At 41.3% G+C, this 18,463-nt stretch overlaps 1 protein-coding gene across 1 annotated transcript in view; it reads left to right on the top strand.

Moving 5' to 3' along the window:
• Positions 1 to 18,463, top strand: part of LOC100380858 (E3 ubiquitin-protein ligase MYCBP2) — a 356,005-nt gene that overhangs the window by 262,585 nt on the left and 74,957 nt on the right. Inside the window, 13 exon segments of the mRNA XM_045707688.1 lie at positions 1,890 to 1,977; positions 2,488 to 2,537; positions 2,733 to 2,781; positions 2,784 to 2,904; positions 3,091 to 3,235; positions 4,990 to 5,199; positions 6,209 to 6,264; positions 6,430 to 6,545; positions 6,893 to 6,990; positions 7,787 to 7,903; positions 8,920 to 9,060; positions 11,809 to 12,042; positions 14,045 to 14,177. Coding sequence (XP_045563644.1) covers positions 1,890 to 1,977; positions 2,488 to 2,537; positions 2,733 to 2,781; positions 2,784 to 2,904; positions 3,091 to 3,235; positions 4,990 to 5,199; positions 6,209 to 6,264; positions 6,430 to 6,545; positions 6,893 to 6,990; positions 7,787 to 7,903; positions 8,920 to 9,060; positions 11,809 to 12,042; positions 14,045 to 14,177 — 1,558 coding nt within the window.

The raw sequence follows: 18,463 nt of genomic DNA, 5'->3' as shown, positions 1-18,463 counted from the left end.
TCCGACCGGGAATCTGCGTTTAGGTAAAAAGACGAAAGAAAATAAAGCATGGGGTCGACTCGTGCACGCGCCTAAGCCCATTGTCCTCTGATCGGCCACTTACCAAAGGCGATAATGTGTTTCAGCCAGAGGCTGCCTCGATATCATTCAGCTTTTTCCCGGGTTCTGAGAGCCTATGGGAGCCGTAGGAAGTGTCACGTTACAGCAAAGATCCTCAGTCTTCAATAAAAAGAGCCAAGATGAACAAGAACTTGTCAGACAGGTCACTTCCTGTATGGAATCTTCTCAGGTTTTTGCCTGCCATATGAGTTCTGTTATACTCACAGACACCATTCAAACAGTTTTAGAAACTTTAGGGTGTTTTCTATCCAAAGCCAATAATTATATGCATATTCTAGTTTCTGGGCAGGAGTAATAATCAGATTAAATCGGGTACGTTTTTTATCCGGCCGTGAAAATACTGCCCCCTAGCCATAACAGGTTAAAGGTGTTGTTTACCCCAAAACAAGATTTTCTTATTCTTGTACTGTCTATAGTCAGCAAAAAAAAATTGGACAACAAATGATAGATTTAGATATGCTGTTAGAAAATCCTTCGTCACCCTTCGGATAGTGTCTTGAACGCACGAACAAAACAGAGGATATTTGAACATAACTATGGATTATTTTGAACCAAACTAACATTTGTTATTGAAGTAGAAGTCCTGGGAGTGCATTCTGACGAAGAACACCAAAGGTAATCACATTTTTCTAATAGTAAATCGGAGTTTGGTGGGGTTCAAAATAGCTAGCCATGATGGCTGGGCTATCTACTCAGAATATTGCAAAATGTGCTTTTGCCGAAAAGCTATTTTAAAATCGACGATTTCGTCCCACATACCCTAGAGAGGTTTAATAAGTACATTAAGTTCACACAATGATTCAGCCCTCTAGCCTACAACAAGGAAAAATATCTCGTCATATTTTTTTAAACAAATTTCCTTTCCAGAACAGAGCTTGCTTTGAAGCTTGAATTAGGATAGGGAAAGACATTACAAGTGCCACACATTGTTATTGGTATAGATGCAGATCAACTACAGCAATTTACATGCGTGTTTATCTGGTAACAAACATACTATTTGTTGTGCTTCAGCATTTAAACATAGCTGCTCCTCCACTGCAACTTCGACACTGGTGAAGTGCATGTCTGAGTGTGCCGAGTGGAAAGTGGGAGAGGAGAGAGGGAGGAAGAGATAGTAGCCATTCACATACTCTTCTCGCTAGATCACTTAAAATGCAGTGAATTTATCCCTTGCTTGCTACCAAGTTACAATCACTGTAGACACTTGTGAAAAAAGTACTGGATGGCTCCCCTAGCTCCAACCACACGTGAAATGTTGTCAGTTATGGCTTTATCTGAGAGTATTAAGTCGTTTGATGGAATGCATATATGTATAAACTGAAATTGGAGAATATATTCCCCTCAAATGTGAAAAAAATTGATAGGTTTCCCTGTAAAATTCAAACTTTAACTTACTTTACTGTATTCACTGAGGCACCTGTGTGTGTGTTAATTTCGTCAACAAAAATAGTGACTAAAATATTTGAAAAAACTATAAACAAAAATTATTTTTCATTTTAGTTGACTAAAACGAGACGAGACAAAATTAGCTCTGACAAAAATCTGACTAAGTGGACCGGACAAGAGTTTTTGGAGAGATTGAGAGCTTTTCAGTAATGAGCATAATTAATTAGCAGCAAGGATGTGCATCGCAGTTCTTTTCAGCAGTCGGAAGGACATGTCATTTATTCAAATTACAACAATGTTAAGATTTAATTATATTTTAGTCAAAAAGACAAGACTAAATCTGAAAAAGAGTGCCAAAATTAACACTGGCGTGTGTGTTTCAGGGTATTATCCAGCTGGAGAAGGAGTTGGCATACTTGGGCAGTGTGTGTGCTGCTGCTCTCATGAAGAAGGATCTGGCTCTGCCTATAGGTGAGGGAGATACAAGAACATTACAACATGGTAGAACTGATAGGGAACACAGGGGAAAAGATATTGAACTTCAACTCATATTCTTTCAAAACAAGTACCAGGTACTTAGTTCTCATTAAAGTTTACCATTGTTTTTCATTTTCAGCTAAAGTGCAATTATATGGTCACTGTATTGGCACCCTTGCACTTTACAATGGAGTGCAATGCAGCAGAATGTTATTTTTTCTCTTTTCAAAGCTGGTTAATAATTTAGTCCAAGACATTTTGTGACTTTAAAGTGAAAAATCAAAATTTCAGTGCATCTTTTTTTTAGTTGGTTCTGTGCAGTTGTAAATCAAACAAATACACATGTTGATCATCAAATGTTTTTAAAATTTCATCTTATTTTAGGAGAAATAGTGAATCCTGCAAGGGTGCCAATATTTTGGACCGCAACTGTATGTGCATGTAAGATTATAATTTGCACTAAATGGCATATCCTGTTTTATACTCTGTACTTTTTTTTTCCAGGGAATGAACTTGAAGAGGACCTTGAGATTCTTGAAGAGGCCTCTCTCCAGGTATTCTGATGTCATTTAACTTTTTTATGAAAATCACATTGTGACCTAACTAAAGCTATCAAGGGTGTAACCATTACTTATGAAAAATCACAATGGACACATTTCTTCCATCAAGCCTTCTTCAGCATGTCACCATGACATACTTCCATCTCCACCCCCTCTCCTTCCCCCCTTAACTCCCCCCTCTCCCCACAGGTGTGTAAGGCCCACTCAGGTATCCTGGGCAAGGGGCTGGCCCTGTCCCACTCCCCACCATCCTGGAGGCTCTTGAGGGCAACCTGCCCCTGCACCTGCAGACCAACGAGCACTCCTTCCTGGAGGACTTTATCACCTGTGTGCAGAACTCCAGCGGAGGACGCCTGGCCAGGTGAGAGAAAGGAAGAGAGCATGTAGACACAAAAAACTTAGGCCCAGACACACATTCCCACACGCACACTAAGCATGGACGTACGTACACGCACAAACACACACTACTCTGAAACAAATATCAGCTCATGGCCAGGTCGTCAATAAATAGATTAATGCATAAATGCCCCCCCTCTCCCCCTTCCAGGTGGCTGCAGCCAGACTCGTACGCGGACCCCCAGAAGACGTCTCTGATTCTGAACAAGGACGACATCCGCTGCAGCTGGCCCACCACAGTGGCCGTCCAGACCAAAGACCAGTACGGAGACATAGTGCACGTGCCAAACATGAAGGTCAGGGTTTTTTTCCCCTTCCCCCCCCCCCGATTATTACCTCGTAATATAAAGCCTACATCATCACATGATTTTGTAGTGACAGTGATCATCCACTTATGTTTGCAGCACACTACCTATTCAGACTGTTAGCTAACCTGTTGTTTTGACTTGGCGAGAAAGCTAGCTACCAAGTCACTGAAATTTGCATTAAACCCTTACATTGGCCTATATAGATAGTGCCAAATTGAAATCTTTTTAACAAAATAACTGTAAAAAGTATATGGATGACCATGGTAGCAACTGAAAGAGAACACTTTGGAGATTATGGGGAAATGATCAGACCAAAGCTGAGGACAAAACAGTTCACCTGACACAAAACTGAATCCAAACATTACATTATTTTATGTACAGTACATTTTGCATTTACTGTACTTTTCACCGTGTTTGTCAGTAACAAAATCTGAAAATTCTCTGGATACATTCAGTAACATAATAAGAATATTAATTGAAATGTTGGAATTGGCGCAAGACAAGAAAAAACTATTCCAAGGCTTTGAGCGTGAGGTCTAACTAGTGTCTAACTAGTTCAATGCACTTTGACATTTAAGTAATTTAGCAGATGCTCTTATCCAGAGCGACTTACAGGAGCAATTATAAGTGCCTTGCTCAAGGACACATCGACAGATTTTTCACTTAGTCTGCTCGAGGATTCAAACCAGCGACCATTCGGTTACTGGCCCAATGCTTTTAACCGCTAGGCTACCTGCTGCCCTCCAAAAACACAATCCAAAAACAATACATAATAAATCACATTCTTTGTCAGGTGGGCATCATTTGCAAGCTAATTCTATTGCCAACATGGCTAGCTAAGTTGTAAAATAAGATACTACAGTGTTAGGCTTTCAAAAGGCACTTCAGACAAACAGATTGTAATTTTGGTGGGCATAGAATGGAGTCATGAATGCATTCAAATGTGTGTTCCGCGGCAAATGTTCTTCACAATACGACAAACATAGGCTCAAGCTGTTCAGGACAACACAGGGTATAACGCATCCATGTAACTGGATCAAACATAGTGATCATAAACGTTTTAAAATATAGAAATGTGTAGTGCTTGTGTGACATCAAAGCGGTATTTATTATAATCCTCAACGTCTCATCTGTCAGAACACATCAACTCCTCTCGATTTACAGCATTTCCCTCACTCAGCATTTCACTCACTCAGACAACAACAAATGTGCAAAAGTAGCCCCATTAAATAAATATATATTTATTTTTTCCTTTTAACTCTGCATTATTGGAAAAGGACTTACCCGTGTCTACACCAGTTGTTTATGAAGCATGTGACGTAACATTGGATATGATTTGTGGCATCTTGTCGTGTGCGGTGCTCCAGTTTATAACGGCTGTCAGTCAAAACACATACAGAGCTGTGAAGCGGAGAAACCTGAGCTCTGACGACATGTATAGCAGGTTAATGTACAGCCACTGCATTCCAATTTAGGCACTTATCAATGACATACGGGATGACAGGCTGTTAATGGAAAGGTTAACTTGGGACATTTTCAACTCTGGGCACGAGCTCTCTAGTTGCCAACCTTTAAGTTGCTGAGTGTCCCCTTGTGTCCATCGAAAATGACTGGGTGCTGATAGTCTCAGCAGATTTGAACCCAATGTAATGTTAGCACATTTTCATGGTGAACATAAAAATGAGTATATCTGTGCTAACGTTTGCGAACTGTACGCCCATGTCTCTCCCTCTTTCTCCCAGGTGGAGGTGAAGGCGGTGCCCGTCTCCCAGAAGAAGTCCATGCAGCAGGAGTGCATGAGGAAGCTGCAGCGTCTCCCAGGCAGCACCAACCCCTCCTCCTCGGGCACCGCTGACCTTACCTTCGGGGGCCTGCCCATGCCCAAGCTGGAGGCCACCTATGAGCCCATGATCGTCAAGGAAGCGCGCTACATTGCCATCACAATGATGAAGGTTAGGGAACCACAAACCATAGAGATAAAAACATTGCAGTGCTTGAGGCGTCACTACAGACCTGGGTTCGATCATGGGCTGTGTCACAGCCGGCCGCGACTGGGAGACCCATGAGGCGACACACAATTGGCCCAGCCGTCTGGGTTATGGGAGGGTTTGGCCGGCCGGGATGTCCTTGTCCCTTCGCTATCTAGCAACTCCTGTGGCGGGCCGCTGACACGGTCGCCAGTTGTACAGTGTTTCCTTAAGAATTTATTATTTACAATTACGGCCTACTGGGGAACAGCCTTGTTCAGGGGCAGAACGACAGATTTTACCTTGTCAGCTCGGGGATTCGATCCAGCAACCTTTCGGTTACTGGCCCAACACTCTAAGCACTAGGCTACCTGCCGCCCCAGCGATGGGACAAGACTGTAACTACCAATTGAATGTCACAAAATTGGCGAGAAAAAGGGGTAAAAGTACAAAATCAAAAATATGTACATTTAAAAAATATAATAATAATACTACGTGTTTAGATTAAAAATGTTTTATCTCTGTGCATTAGAATGAAACAAATGTATCAGCTTGTAAGTAAAAAATACTGGTTTGTTTCTTCCTGGGATGCGTTTTATGCCAAGAAGATTCCAAGTACACTTCTCTCTGCTCTTGTTCTTTTCCCTTCACATGTCAGATAGATCTGAATGGAAAAGCAACATGGCAGAACCTAGAAGAATGTGTTTGTTTCATATGAGTGTGTTTTACTTTACATTTTTTATGTATTGTGTATATAGATATTTATAGTTTAATTGTTGTTAACTGACGTGTTCGTGAAGGGCTCATCTGCAAAAGAGACAGTGGTCTCAGCATGATTCCCAGGCTAAATAAAGGTTAAATAAAAAACTTAAAACTAAAGGGGAAGCTGTTGCTCAACTGGCCCATGTTTCCTTGTGAAATAATACAGAGAAATTATTTCTTTTTTTGAGAGCGTAACCTTTTTTGACACCATGTTTATTTTCTCCTTGTCCAGGCCTATGAGAATTACTCGTTTGAGGAGCTTCGCTTTGCTTCACCCACTCCAAAGAGGTAAGAGATAAGATATAGGTCAATCAAGTGCAGCAAAAGTAATTTAATGAGAACGAACACCATTTGGACCCAGGTTTTATGACAAAATTTGATGAGAAGTGAGAGGGAAGCGGGTCTGTTCATTTGGAGTGAAACGCTTTCATCCCTGTTTCTCTCTACCGCCAGGCCCAGTGAGAACATGTTGATCCGGGCCAACACAGACGGGACGTACAGTGCCAACTGGACCCCCGGGGCTGTGGGCCTCTACACAATCCACGTCACCATCGACGGCATTGAGATCGGTAACGTAGAACAGGGTTGGGTTCACTTATATTTCTATTTAGTCATTTCATTGTAGTAAGTTAAGAGATTCCCATTTTCCTGTATTCAAATTGGACTAGAGCTCAAGTCAGTTGATCATTTTGTCATTTTTTTTGTTGTTGGTCTTTTTGTCATTTTTTTGTTTTTGTTCATTTAAAGTTTGTCACAGCACAAGCCCTCCAAAAACGATATGTTGGTATTGTGGTTAGTCTATTATTAGAGAAACAAACTGTATTAGTTAGGAAATCTATTAAACATATATTAGTTGTTAATATAAATGAAAGTTATCTGCTAGCGGAGTGTGGACTGTGCATGTTTAACCCACTAGATGCTGGTCTGGAGGTGGAGGTGAAAGACCCTCCTAAAGGCATGATCCCACCAGGCACACAGATGGTTAAACCCAAGGCCGAGCCCCAACCTAGCAAGGTAAGACCGACACACCTGACCCCACACACACACCTGAGAACACACACTCATCTGTGAACACACGTGTCCCTAAACCAAAGATCCTGAAAACACACCGTCACAGCCAGTAGTGTGTTCATTCACTGTTTGTTTCTGGTCCTCTGTTGTTTATTCCAGCTGTTGAAAGTGTCTGGATGTAATGCATAGGAATATTTATTTCACGTTTTGTTCACTCTCATTCCAACTGGTGCTTATCTGTTTAGACATTTATCATGAAGAACATTGCAACATGCAGTGAATATTTCCACTGTCACGAACCAAGTTATATATTATTGTTTTTGTGGCTGACAATAATTTAACTGAAAATGGGGAAACAAGCAACAAACTGCAAATTTCCACTAAGCTCTTTGTATCTCCCTTCTGATCTTGTGTACAGTGGATCATATCCAATGCCAATAAGATAATTGGGTGGATGGTAGGGTTTCTTATTGTTTTAATTGATTACATTTTTATTTTTTAACCATCTGTTTTTCAAGTCAACCTTGGGTTTGCACTAGATATGTCCAACCAGCACTCTTCAGAACGGAGCACTTCTACACTTTCTCCCACTGTGTGTGTCTCTGTGTGTGTGTACACTTTACATGCGTGCGTGTGTGTGATCCGTGACCAAGAGTGCCTGCATTACCTTTGTAATTATGTCTGCGTCTCTGCAGTGTGTGTGTCCTCCTCCCCTCTGTTGCCTCTTTTTCGCTTTCCCCTCCTGAGGCTCCTACGGCTTACTGGCTTACTGTCTTCCTGTCTCCTCTGCTTCTCTCAGGTCCGCAAATTTGTGTCCAAGGACAGCGCAGGCCTCCGTGTGCGTAGTCACCCTTCCCTGCAGAGCGAACAGATAGGCATAGTGCAAGTCAATGGCACCATCACTTTCATTGATGAGGTAAACTGTTCTAGACTAGGCGATTTGATCGAGTTGTAGCATTAGATTCTCTTTATTTTCTTTTACCTTTGTCTTCTGTTTTTGTTTCTGTTTTTTTCTTAATTCCTCTTTTATTTTTACTGCATAATAACTTGAGATCCAAGTGTGTGACCTTAAAGGTTTGCAACATTACAGAAACATTCACAAAAGTTCCTCCAACCTTCTGGAAAACCTGTGAACTTTGGGAAAGTTTCTGGGATTTTTCAACCTCAGACTTTCGCGCAAGTCATGCATTATGGTCAGTGGGGGATTTCAGTGGAAATCTGAGATATATGTGCAGAATACGAGTCAGGATTCAGTCCTCGCCATCTACAGAGTAAATGTGTATGACGGTTTTGAGTACAGTAAAACTGCAGTGTGTCTACCTCTTTCTAGTTATTGCTGCTTTTCTTCTGAGCTCACTTATTTGTTACTTTTGCCTTTGTGTTGCTTCATACACATGCAAGACACTCCGAGGCTGCAGCGAGAACAACATCAACCTTATGGCAGAGCATGTTGCATACAGTTTTGTGTAGGAAAGAAGCACCAGTCAGAATTTTGTCCTCCATTTTAGCCTAGGAAGGCCTTTCAGAGTTTTCGACAATCCTCTTCTCAAACCTTGGCAAAAAGTAGAGACCGTCCAAACCAATACTAGAGAGAGTCACAGCATTCTGCTAAGTGATGTTACTCTCAGTTCAGTGTGTTTTCACAAAGCATGCTACCAAGCATCATCCATTTATTTTAGGACAGGTTTTAAACCTGGGTTTTACATTGTTCTGCACCACTCAGTATAGGTGACTCTGCCTTTCTTCTTGTTGAATCTGGGTTTCTGGAGCCATTCAGTTGACTACCCTATTATTCGGCCTCCCTCTTCCGCTGCAGCCTCGCGTAAGGTGTTCTTATTGCTCGGGGAAATCCGCCACCCCTCTTTCTGTTTCCATAGTGACATGAGGGGGCATGGCTGTGCTCTCTGCCCTCTGTTGCTTGTTTTCCCATAGATCCACAATGATGATGGTGTTTGGCTCAGGCTGAATGATGAGACAGTAAAGAAGTATGTGCCCAACATGAATGGGTACACTGAAGCCTGGTGCCTCTCTTTTAACCAGCACGTGGGCAGGAGCCTGCTGGTCCCAGCCAACGTAAGTAAAATGACGGTCAGTCAGTCAGTCAGTCAGTCTGTAGGATAGAAGGGTATGCTGCTCATTTGGGGAAAACATCACAAATCAGTGCTTCCACCATTCATGTGTAACTCAATTGGAACCCCCCCCCCCCAACTCAATGGGATTGATTTGATGTGTGATGATGGTTGTATTGAAGTTTGAAGATTCCCCTTTATCTACTACCTACCTACCTACACTGTGTATAGTGATATTGGATGGTATCCGTTCCCCAAATGTCTACAAGCATGAAGTATTGAGAACCTCCTTTAAGAGTTTGAAAGAACTTAAGTGTGTTGTTGCATGATGTGTCCAAATGGACGTCACTGCTGTGTCATGAGCCCTCACAACGGGCAACGTGCATGTCTCAGGTGATTACAAATATTTAATTTGGCGTGACTAGAATCATGCGTTCAGTTGGACTCTCGAAAAACCTTCACATGATCAGTTAATACATGTTTAATGCATTGAAGGCATCCCCAATGCATGAATGGACCAGAAAGAGAGAGGTAGTCGATGAGCAATTTCAGTGTGTTTAGTTTAAGAGGGTCTTACCTGCACTGTCTGCTATTCTCTTCACCTCTTCCTCATTGCTTCTTCTCGCCCACGCTTCATAAGCACAAGCACCTCAGAGCAACACAAAAAAAGCTCTTCTCTCTCAAAAGAGATTTCACATACATTTGTGTCCATGGCACAAACAACCTCTAAAATCTAAAGGCCAGTTTGTTAGACTCAGATGAAGCCTAGTCCTGGCCTAAAAAAAAAATATTTTTCATTTTGTGCATGCTTTTTAGTCCAGGACTAGGCTTAATCTGGGTCTGGGAAACTGGCCCTGTCTAATCAGGGACTTCATAGGTGGATAGATTAAGAAATGTTCATTTTCATTAATTAAAAGTCATTGCCTACGTATTCACAGCTATTCGTAAAATGGATGGTTTTACACAGTTTTACACAGTTTGATATAGAAATTGTGCTTCTACCACTCCACAATTCCACCTATGCATTTGGTTGCTCTATGAGACTTCTAAGGTTCACAGAGGCTTCTATGTAAAGGGTGTTGTCAAACAGCATGACACATTACATCCTATGTGTTGAAAGGGATTTTAAGAGATTTTCTGGGGGGGGATTGTTAACCCAACATGGGTTTAAAAATTCCAACCCCTTCCCACACAAAATAAAAAATGTCTGTGTTCCGAATCCTTCACAACATCTTGCCATTTCTTCACAATTGCTTGAGTACAAGGCCTTTCTGGTACCCCGTCAAAGTTGGTGAAAGCCTACTCTTCTCAAGTTCAATTACAAAATAACTTAAACACGGCCAAAATTGCAGAAATAATATTAATGATTTCTTCCCAAAAACATACATCAGCGCTTGTTCTCTCCCTTTTTCTCACACTTAAATGAATCCTCTTGCCGTTTCTTGACTTGTACTTACGATTTGTTGCTCAGAGTGTCTTTAACGCTAGCCAAGGAGTCAGAGATATCGGCTTTTTGTTGTGGACCCCCTTAACTATATTCCCACAGGTGAGTTGTGTGAAGGAGAGATGTGTATGGCTTGGCTGCTCTGTTGCTTTTTCATCCATCTGTTATTTCTACGTTTCCTATTGAAACCCCTCCCCCCTGTGAAGTTCTTGAATTTGAGTTATAGTGAACTTTGAGTTTTTAACCACAGTTGCATGACTTTCTGAGTAGTTTAATTTAAGAACACTGTCGTTCTACCTCAATTCCCCTTTAGGAATCAACTATTCATTCAAGGTCCATTTGTTATGCCGTCTGTCCCGTGATAACTTTGTTCCCATTTCACATGATATTCAAGCTATTGAGTGAAATGGACATTTGTGTGTTGCATGAGGATTAATAACAATAACACTAATATGTTACATGTGGCTTTTGTATGAAAGGGTAGATGACATGTAGCCTACTGTATGTGTCTAGTACTCTGGCCCCCATTTTGTCATTTACATTTGACATTTTCGTAATTTAGCAGATGCTCTTATCCAGAGCAATTTACAGTAGTGAGTGGATAATTCTTTTCAGATTTTTCCCATGCTAACATTCATCTCCCTTGTTAGTAGAAGTCTACCCATAACCACACATCTATGAAACAATTGAAACATATTTCAGGCTTGCACAGTATGAAGTGATACATTATTTTAGTTGATGAATTTAGTCATACTTTTAGTCGTCACACTTTTTGAGAACTTTGTGGCATTCATGTGTTGCCAATGAAACCTGTCTTGTCCACTTTATGCCATTGAGACAGTATCAGCCCAACAACAACCTGTGCACTTGATGCTCATAGGGTGTCCTCGAAAGATCTCATAGTCATTGCTGCAGCATTGAAGTACGTTTTTTTTTACCTTTATTTAACTAGGCAAGTCAGTTATGAACGGCCGGTTGTGATACAGCCTGGGATCGCCACTCGGGAGCTATGCCACTCGGGAGCTATGCTTTAGGTTTATGTCAACATTTGTTACAGAGAGTGAATCCTACTGGTTTTGTTGAACTGATAGCTCTTTGGACAGTACTGTAAAACTTGAATAGAAATGATGGAACTTTGATTATTTGATAACTTGAAACACTAGTCATAAGACACATACACACACAGTTGTCAGGAATCAGGATGAAAATATGACATCACATCAGGCAAATCCATCAATACTCTTCCATTGACTGTAGTCTTCTAACCTAGCCTGATTGGTATTAACGCCTGTCAATTCCCTCTTGCAGGAGGCAGGAGGCCAATCGGAGCAGAGTGTTAAGGAGGTGAGCTCCAGCGGCCGCCCCTCCCAAGAGGCCCCCTCCATGTGGGAGCAGGACAGGGTGGGGCAGGGCGGTGGCCCTGGGCTTTATAAGGTAGTGAAGACGGGTCCCTCGGGTCACAACATCAGAAGCTGCCCAAACCTTAGGGGTATCCCCATTGGAATGTTAGTACTTGGGAACACGGTCAAGGCAGTAGGCGAGGTACGCACCCCCCCCCCAAAAAAAAACTGAAAATAACAAATGTGATGTCTTAAATGACTTATTGTGGCTACCTTTAAATGATAATTAATCAATCTAGATTACTTAGTTACTATTTTGTAGTTCTTATACCGTTTTTTTTTGTTTCACTCTTCTACTTTGATCTCTCTTTGCAAAACAGACAGAAGTTGTAATGTCTTGTTTCCTCCCCCTTTTGCTTGTAAATTGGTTTACTTGTTTTGGATGTATGTACTTTACCATTGAAAGGGTGAATACATGAGATGCCTTTGGGTGTGGGTGTGTGCTCTGTCCTTTCTTTCAACATGTGGAGGCTCTTTTCTTTAAAGAACACACTCCAGTGGCTACAGCATTTTTTTTCCTTTTTTGTTTCCTTTTGCATTTATACATTTTCGTTCATTTTAATATATACTGAACAAAAATATAAACGCAACATGCAAAATGTTCACGATTTTACTGAGTTACAGTTCATATTAGGAAATCAGTCAATTGAAATCTATGGATTTCAGATGACTGGGCAGGGGCGCAGCCATGGGTGGGCCTGGGAGGTCAAAGGCCCACCCAGTTGGGAGCCAGGCCCAGCCAATCAGAATGAGTTTTTCCTCACAAAAGGGCTTTATTACAGACATAAATACTCCTCAGTTCCATCAGCTGTCCCGGTGGCTGGTGTCAGACGATCCCGCAGGTGAAGAAGACGGATTTGGAGGTCCTGGGCTGGCGTGGTTACATGTGGTCTGCGGTTGAGGCCGGTTGGACATACTGCCAAATTCTCTATAATTACATTAGAGGCATCTTATGGTAGAGAAATCAACATTGAATTATTTGGCAACAGCTCTGGTGGACATTCCTGCAGTCAGCATGCCAATTGCACGTTCCTTCAAAACTTGCGACATCTGTCGTGTTGTGACAAAACTGCACATTTTAGAGTGGCCTTTTATTGTCCCTGGCACCTGTGTAATGATCATGCTGTTAATCAGCTTCTTGAAATGCTACATCTGTCAGGTGGATGGATTATCTTGGCAAAGGAGAAATGCTCACTAACAGGGATGTAAAAACATTTGTGCAGAAAATTTGAGGGAAATAAGATTTTTGTGCACTCCACGTTGCATTTATATTTTTGTTCAGGATAGTTTAAACTATCTTAGTTTATTTATAATTTGAAACTGATTCAATATTTTCTGTTTGCAAAAAAAAAATATCATTCACTATTTTCTGACATTGGATTCTTGAAATGCTGAAGCCATACTGTACCTCAGATGAATCTTCTCTCTTACACCTTCTGTCATCTTGTTTCTTGGTGGACATTTTTATACTCTCTAAAATTCCTTGACCCGGATGTGCTGAATGTTGCCTACTTCCTGCTTGACCTCTGATTGGGGATGTGGTGTTGTCATGCTGTTACTAGAATGCCCTCTCTGAACCAATGGCTCCCCGGCTCTTTCTCATTGAATCTTTCCTCGATTCCCCACATCCTATCTCCTCGTCTCCTTCTCAACACGCATCGGAAAAGATGGTCTAAGGGGAGGAACCTTGAACCTCCTCCAGTAGGGTTGAGAAGGTGGCAAGGAGATACTAAGCTACGAAGAATAATAGAAATACTCACTAAGTCTCGCTCGCTCTCTCTATGCAGTGCAATCTCTGCATTTATTAACATTTCCACTTTCCATTTGTGTCCGTCTGTCTAAAGTGATGATTTTTTCAGGACCTTTAGAAAACCAAGACAATCATGAATTTACCTTTCAATATGATTCACTTTTAGAGTAAGTTGTTTAATTAATTCTCTTTAGCCAGTGATCTCTGCAAAATGCTGCTTTTATGAGAAATATTATAGCTACAATGACGTATGGAATTGTTCTGAAGGAATGATGTACATTCATGTATAGGGGGATGGGATTGTATTTGAGAGAATGGTGCTGTGTGCGTGTGTGGACTGTAGCATTTGTGTGTGCGCGTATATAGGGATAAAGAGCATTGTGTTGTGCGTCAGGTGGTAAACACGGATGGGACGTGGGTGCAGCTGGACAAAAACAGTGTGGTGGAGTTCTGCGAGAGCGACGAAGGAGAGGCCTGGTCTCTGGCCCGAGACCGTGGGGGAAACCAGTACCTACGCCATGAGGAAGGTAAGAGCCTTTTAACTTAACTTACTGCTTTTTACTCCTGTGTCCTTTTTTTATTTTTGGAGCAGGGTCTGTATTGGGCTTGGCGGTATACCGTAAATACCGTATACCGGGGTATATATTTTTTTGCCACAGCGTGATTTTCAGGACCGTCCATAAAAATAAAATACAAATTTGGGGGTTCGGCCCCCCCCTCGCGGGAGCTGCAGGGGTGTGTGCTACGCCGCTGCTTATAACTAACTATAAGTTAACTATCTAACTAAGGGCTCCAGCAATGGATTTGGTTTTCTAACTTGATAGCTAAGTCGCTAGCTTGCAAGTAGGGATGCACATTTCTGTCAATTTTGCTGCCGACTGACTGACCCTCATTTACCTGTTCAACAAATGGTTACATTTTTTCCAAACATTAAACACGTGACCAACAGAAAATACTATCAGAGATCTGTACATATAATGACGAGATGCTTATGTTTCCGCCCTAACAATAGGAGTCGTCCCAAGGCAGGCGACAAGCTTAGGCCCCAAAAAAGCCCATAGAAACTCATTGGGCTTATTTCGAAAATTTTTGGGAGAGTGAAAACTCTCGCTTTGACTCTTCCTCTTTGATACTATGAATGCATACAAGAACCAGAGATTTTCTTTGAGCTTAATGAAAACATGCAAGAATAGCAAGCCTATCGTCTTAGTCAAAAGGCCTATTAAAACCTCTTAAGGGTCTGACTTTTTTCTTTCAATTTTCGCCAAAAATGACATACCCAAATCTAACTGCCTGGAGCTGAAGCAAGGATATGAAGCAAGGATATGCATATTCTTGATACCATTTGAAAGGAAACACTTTGAAGTTTGTGGAAATGTGAAATTAATGTAGGAGAATATATCACATTAGATCTGGTAAAAGATGATACAAAGAAAAAACATGCATTTGTTTTTATTTTTCATCTTTGAAATGCAAGAAAAAAGCCAATATATGATTTAGATGCAATTTAGATTTTGGCCCCTAGATGGCAGCAGTGTATGTGCAAACAGTTTTAGACTGTTTCAATGAATCATTGCATTTCTGTTCAAAATGTATCAAGACTGCCCAAATGTGCCTAATTGGTTTATTAATACATTTTCAAGTTCATAACTGTGCACTCTCCTCAGACAATAGAATAATAAATAATAAAAAATAAAAAATGTCACAATAGCATGGTATTCTTTCACTGTATTAGCTACTATAAATTGGAGAGTGCGGTTAGATTAACAAGAATTTAAGCTTTCTGCCCATATCAGATATGTCTGTGTCCTGGGAAATGTTCTTGTTACTTACAACCTCATGCTAATCACATTAGCCAACGTTAGCTCAACTGTCCTGCTGGGGGGGGGGATCCTTTAGAGGTGAACATGCAACTCCTGTAATGAAGCAGATAATAAAACGGCATTTTCAAACATTTGCCCAAATGCAATTAGCGGAAAACACCGTTCTAAACAGCGCAACTAATGCAAGTAGTTTCATATGTGACAGAGATTAAAATATTTGTTAGAAAGAGTAGGAATCTTAGAGCAACAGCTATGATGGGTTGCTAATATGACTAGGATTGTGCTTTTGGACAATGAAAAGAAGTTGATATGAAAACCAATAAAACAGGAGATAAGGCCTGGTTATTGGCATGAGGAAGTATTTATAAAATAGGTAAGACATGCCTCATTATTTGAAGTAAACTCACAGCCACGCTCAAGGTCCTGAACGATATCAACGCCGCCATCAATAAAAGACAGTACTGTGCAGACGTCTTCATCGACCTGGCCAAGGCTTTCGACTCTGTCAATCACCGTATTCTTATCGGCAGACTCAACAGCCTTGGGTTCTCTAATGACTGCCTCGCCTGGTTCACTAACTACTAACTACTTCTCAGAGAGAGTTCAGTGTATCAAATCGGAAGGCCTGTTGTCCGGACGTCTGGCAGTCTCTATGGGGGTGCCACAGGGTTCAATTCTCGGGCCGACGCTTTTTCTCTATATATTACAATGATGTCGCTCTTGCTGCGGGTGATTCTTTGATCCACCTCTACGCAGACGACACCATTCTGTACACATCTGGCCCTTTTTTAGACACTATGTTAACTTCTTAAGGACAGACGTTCCGCAAGCGGTAAAGCGTGGCGCGAAATACAAATACCTCAAAAATGCTATAACTTCAATTTCTCAAACATATGACTATTTTACACCATTTTAAAGACAAGACTCTCGTTAATCTAACCACATTGTCCGATTTCAAAAAGGCTTTACAGCGAAAGCAGAACATTAGATTATGTCAGGAGAGTACCCTGCCAAAAATAATCACACAGCCATTTTCAAAGCAAGCATATATGTCACAAAAACCAAAACCACAGCTAAATGCAGCACTAACCTTTGATGATCAGATGACACTCCTAGGACCTTATGTTATACAATACATGCATGTTTTGTTCAATCAAGTTCATATTTATATCAAAAACCAGCTTTTTACATTAGCATGTGATGTTCAGAACTAGCATACCCACCACAAACATCCGGTGAATTTACTAAATTACTCACGATAAACGTTCACAAAATACATAACAATTATTTTAAGAATTATAGATACAGAACTCCTTTATACAATCGCGGTGTCAGATTTTAAAATAGCTTTTTGGCGAAAGCACATTTTGCAATATTCTGAGTAGATAGCTCGGCCATCACAGGCTAGCTAATTTGACACCCACCAAGTTTGGTGCTCACAAAACTCAGAATTAGTATTAGATAAATTGGATTACCTTTGCTGTTCTTTGTCAGAATGCACTCCCAGGACTTCTACTTCAACAACAAATGCTGTTTCAATGCCCTAGAACACTCCTTCTGTGGCCTCCAACTGCTCTCAAATGCTAGCAAAACCAAATTCATGTTCTTTAACCGATCGCTGCCCACACCCACCCACCGGACTAGCATCACTACTCCTGACGGTTCTGACTTAGAATATGTGGACAACTATAAATACCTAGGTGTCTGGCTAGACTGTAAACTCTCCTTCCAGACTCATATTCAGCATCTAGAATCGGCTTCCTATTTCGCAACAAAGCTTCCTGCACTCATGCTGCCAAACATACCCTCGTAAAACTGACTATCCTACCGATCCTTGACTTCGGCGATGTCATTTACAAAATAGCCTCCAACACTCTACTCAGCAAATTGGATGCAGTCTATCACAGTGCCATCCGTTTTGTCACCAAAGCCCCATATACTACCCACCACAGCGACCTGTATGCTCTCGTTGGCTGGTCCTCGCTACATATTTGTCGCAAAACCCACTGGCTCCAGGTGATCTATACGTCTTTGCTAGGTAAAGCTCCACCTTTCTCAGCTCACTAGTCACCATGGCAACACCCATCCGTAGCACACCCTCCAGCAGATATATTTCACTGGTCATCCCCAAAGCCAACACCTCCTTTGGCCACCTTTCCTTCCAGTTCTCTGCTGCCAATGACTGGAACGAATTGCAAAAATCACTGAAGTTGGAGACTTGTATCTCCCTCTCAAACTTTAAGCATCAGCTGTCAGAGCAGCTTACCGATCGCTGCAGCTGTAGGCTATACGACAAAAGGCTTTACGATGAAAGCAAACCATGCGATTATCTGAGGACAGCGCCCAGTACACAAATGCATAACAAATCATTTTCAACCAGGGAGTTGCGACACGAAAGTCAGAAATAGCGATATAATTTATGCCTTACCTTTGAAGATCTTCTGTTGGCACTCCAAAAGGTCCCAGTTACATTACAAATGGTCCTTTTGTTCGATAAAGTCCTTCTTTATATCCATAAAAACTCAGTTTAGCTGGAGCGCTTCAGTCAATAATCCACTCGGTTTCCCTCCTTCAAAATGCATACAAAATGAACCCCAAACGTTACCAATAAACTTATCCAAACAAATCAATAACCATTTATAATCAAACCTTAGGTACCGTAATACGCAAATAAACAATACAATTTAAGACGGACAATTGTTATTGTCTTTACCCGGAGACAAACAAAAAGAACGCACTCTCTCTGCCATGCGCTTGGAAACACTACAGCCAAAATGGGAGCCACTTAGAAAAACTGCTTCTCCCTCATTTCTCCATAAACCAGCCTGAAACTCTTTCTAAAGTGGAAGCCCTAGGAACTGCAATCGGGGACGATTTCACCCTATTATAAAAGTGCCAGCCATTGAAATCAGTGGTATGCTGATTTTCTTTTCTTTTTTTGATGGTTTGTCCTCGGGGTTTCGCCTGGCATTTCAGTTCTGTTATACTCA

Source organism: Salmo salar, chromosome ssa25 (assembly GCF_905237065.1).
Source record: "Salmo salar chromosome ssa25, Ssal_v3.1, whole genome shotgun sequence".
Classification (NCBI taxonomy): Eukaryota; Metazoa; Chordata; class Actinopteri; order Salmoniformes; family Salmonidae; genus Salmo; species Salmo salar.
Note: the sequence above shows the minus strand (reverse complement) of the source record. Positions and strands in the feature narration are given on the sequence as shown.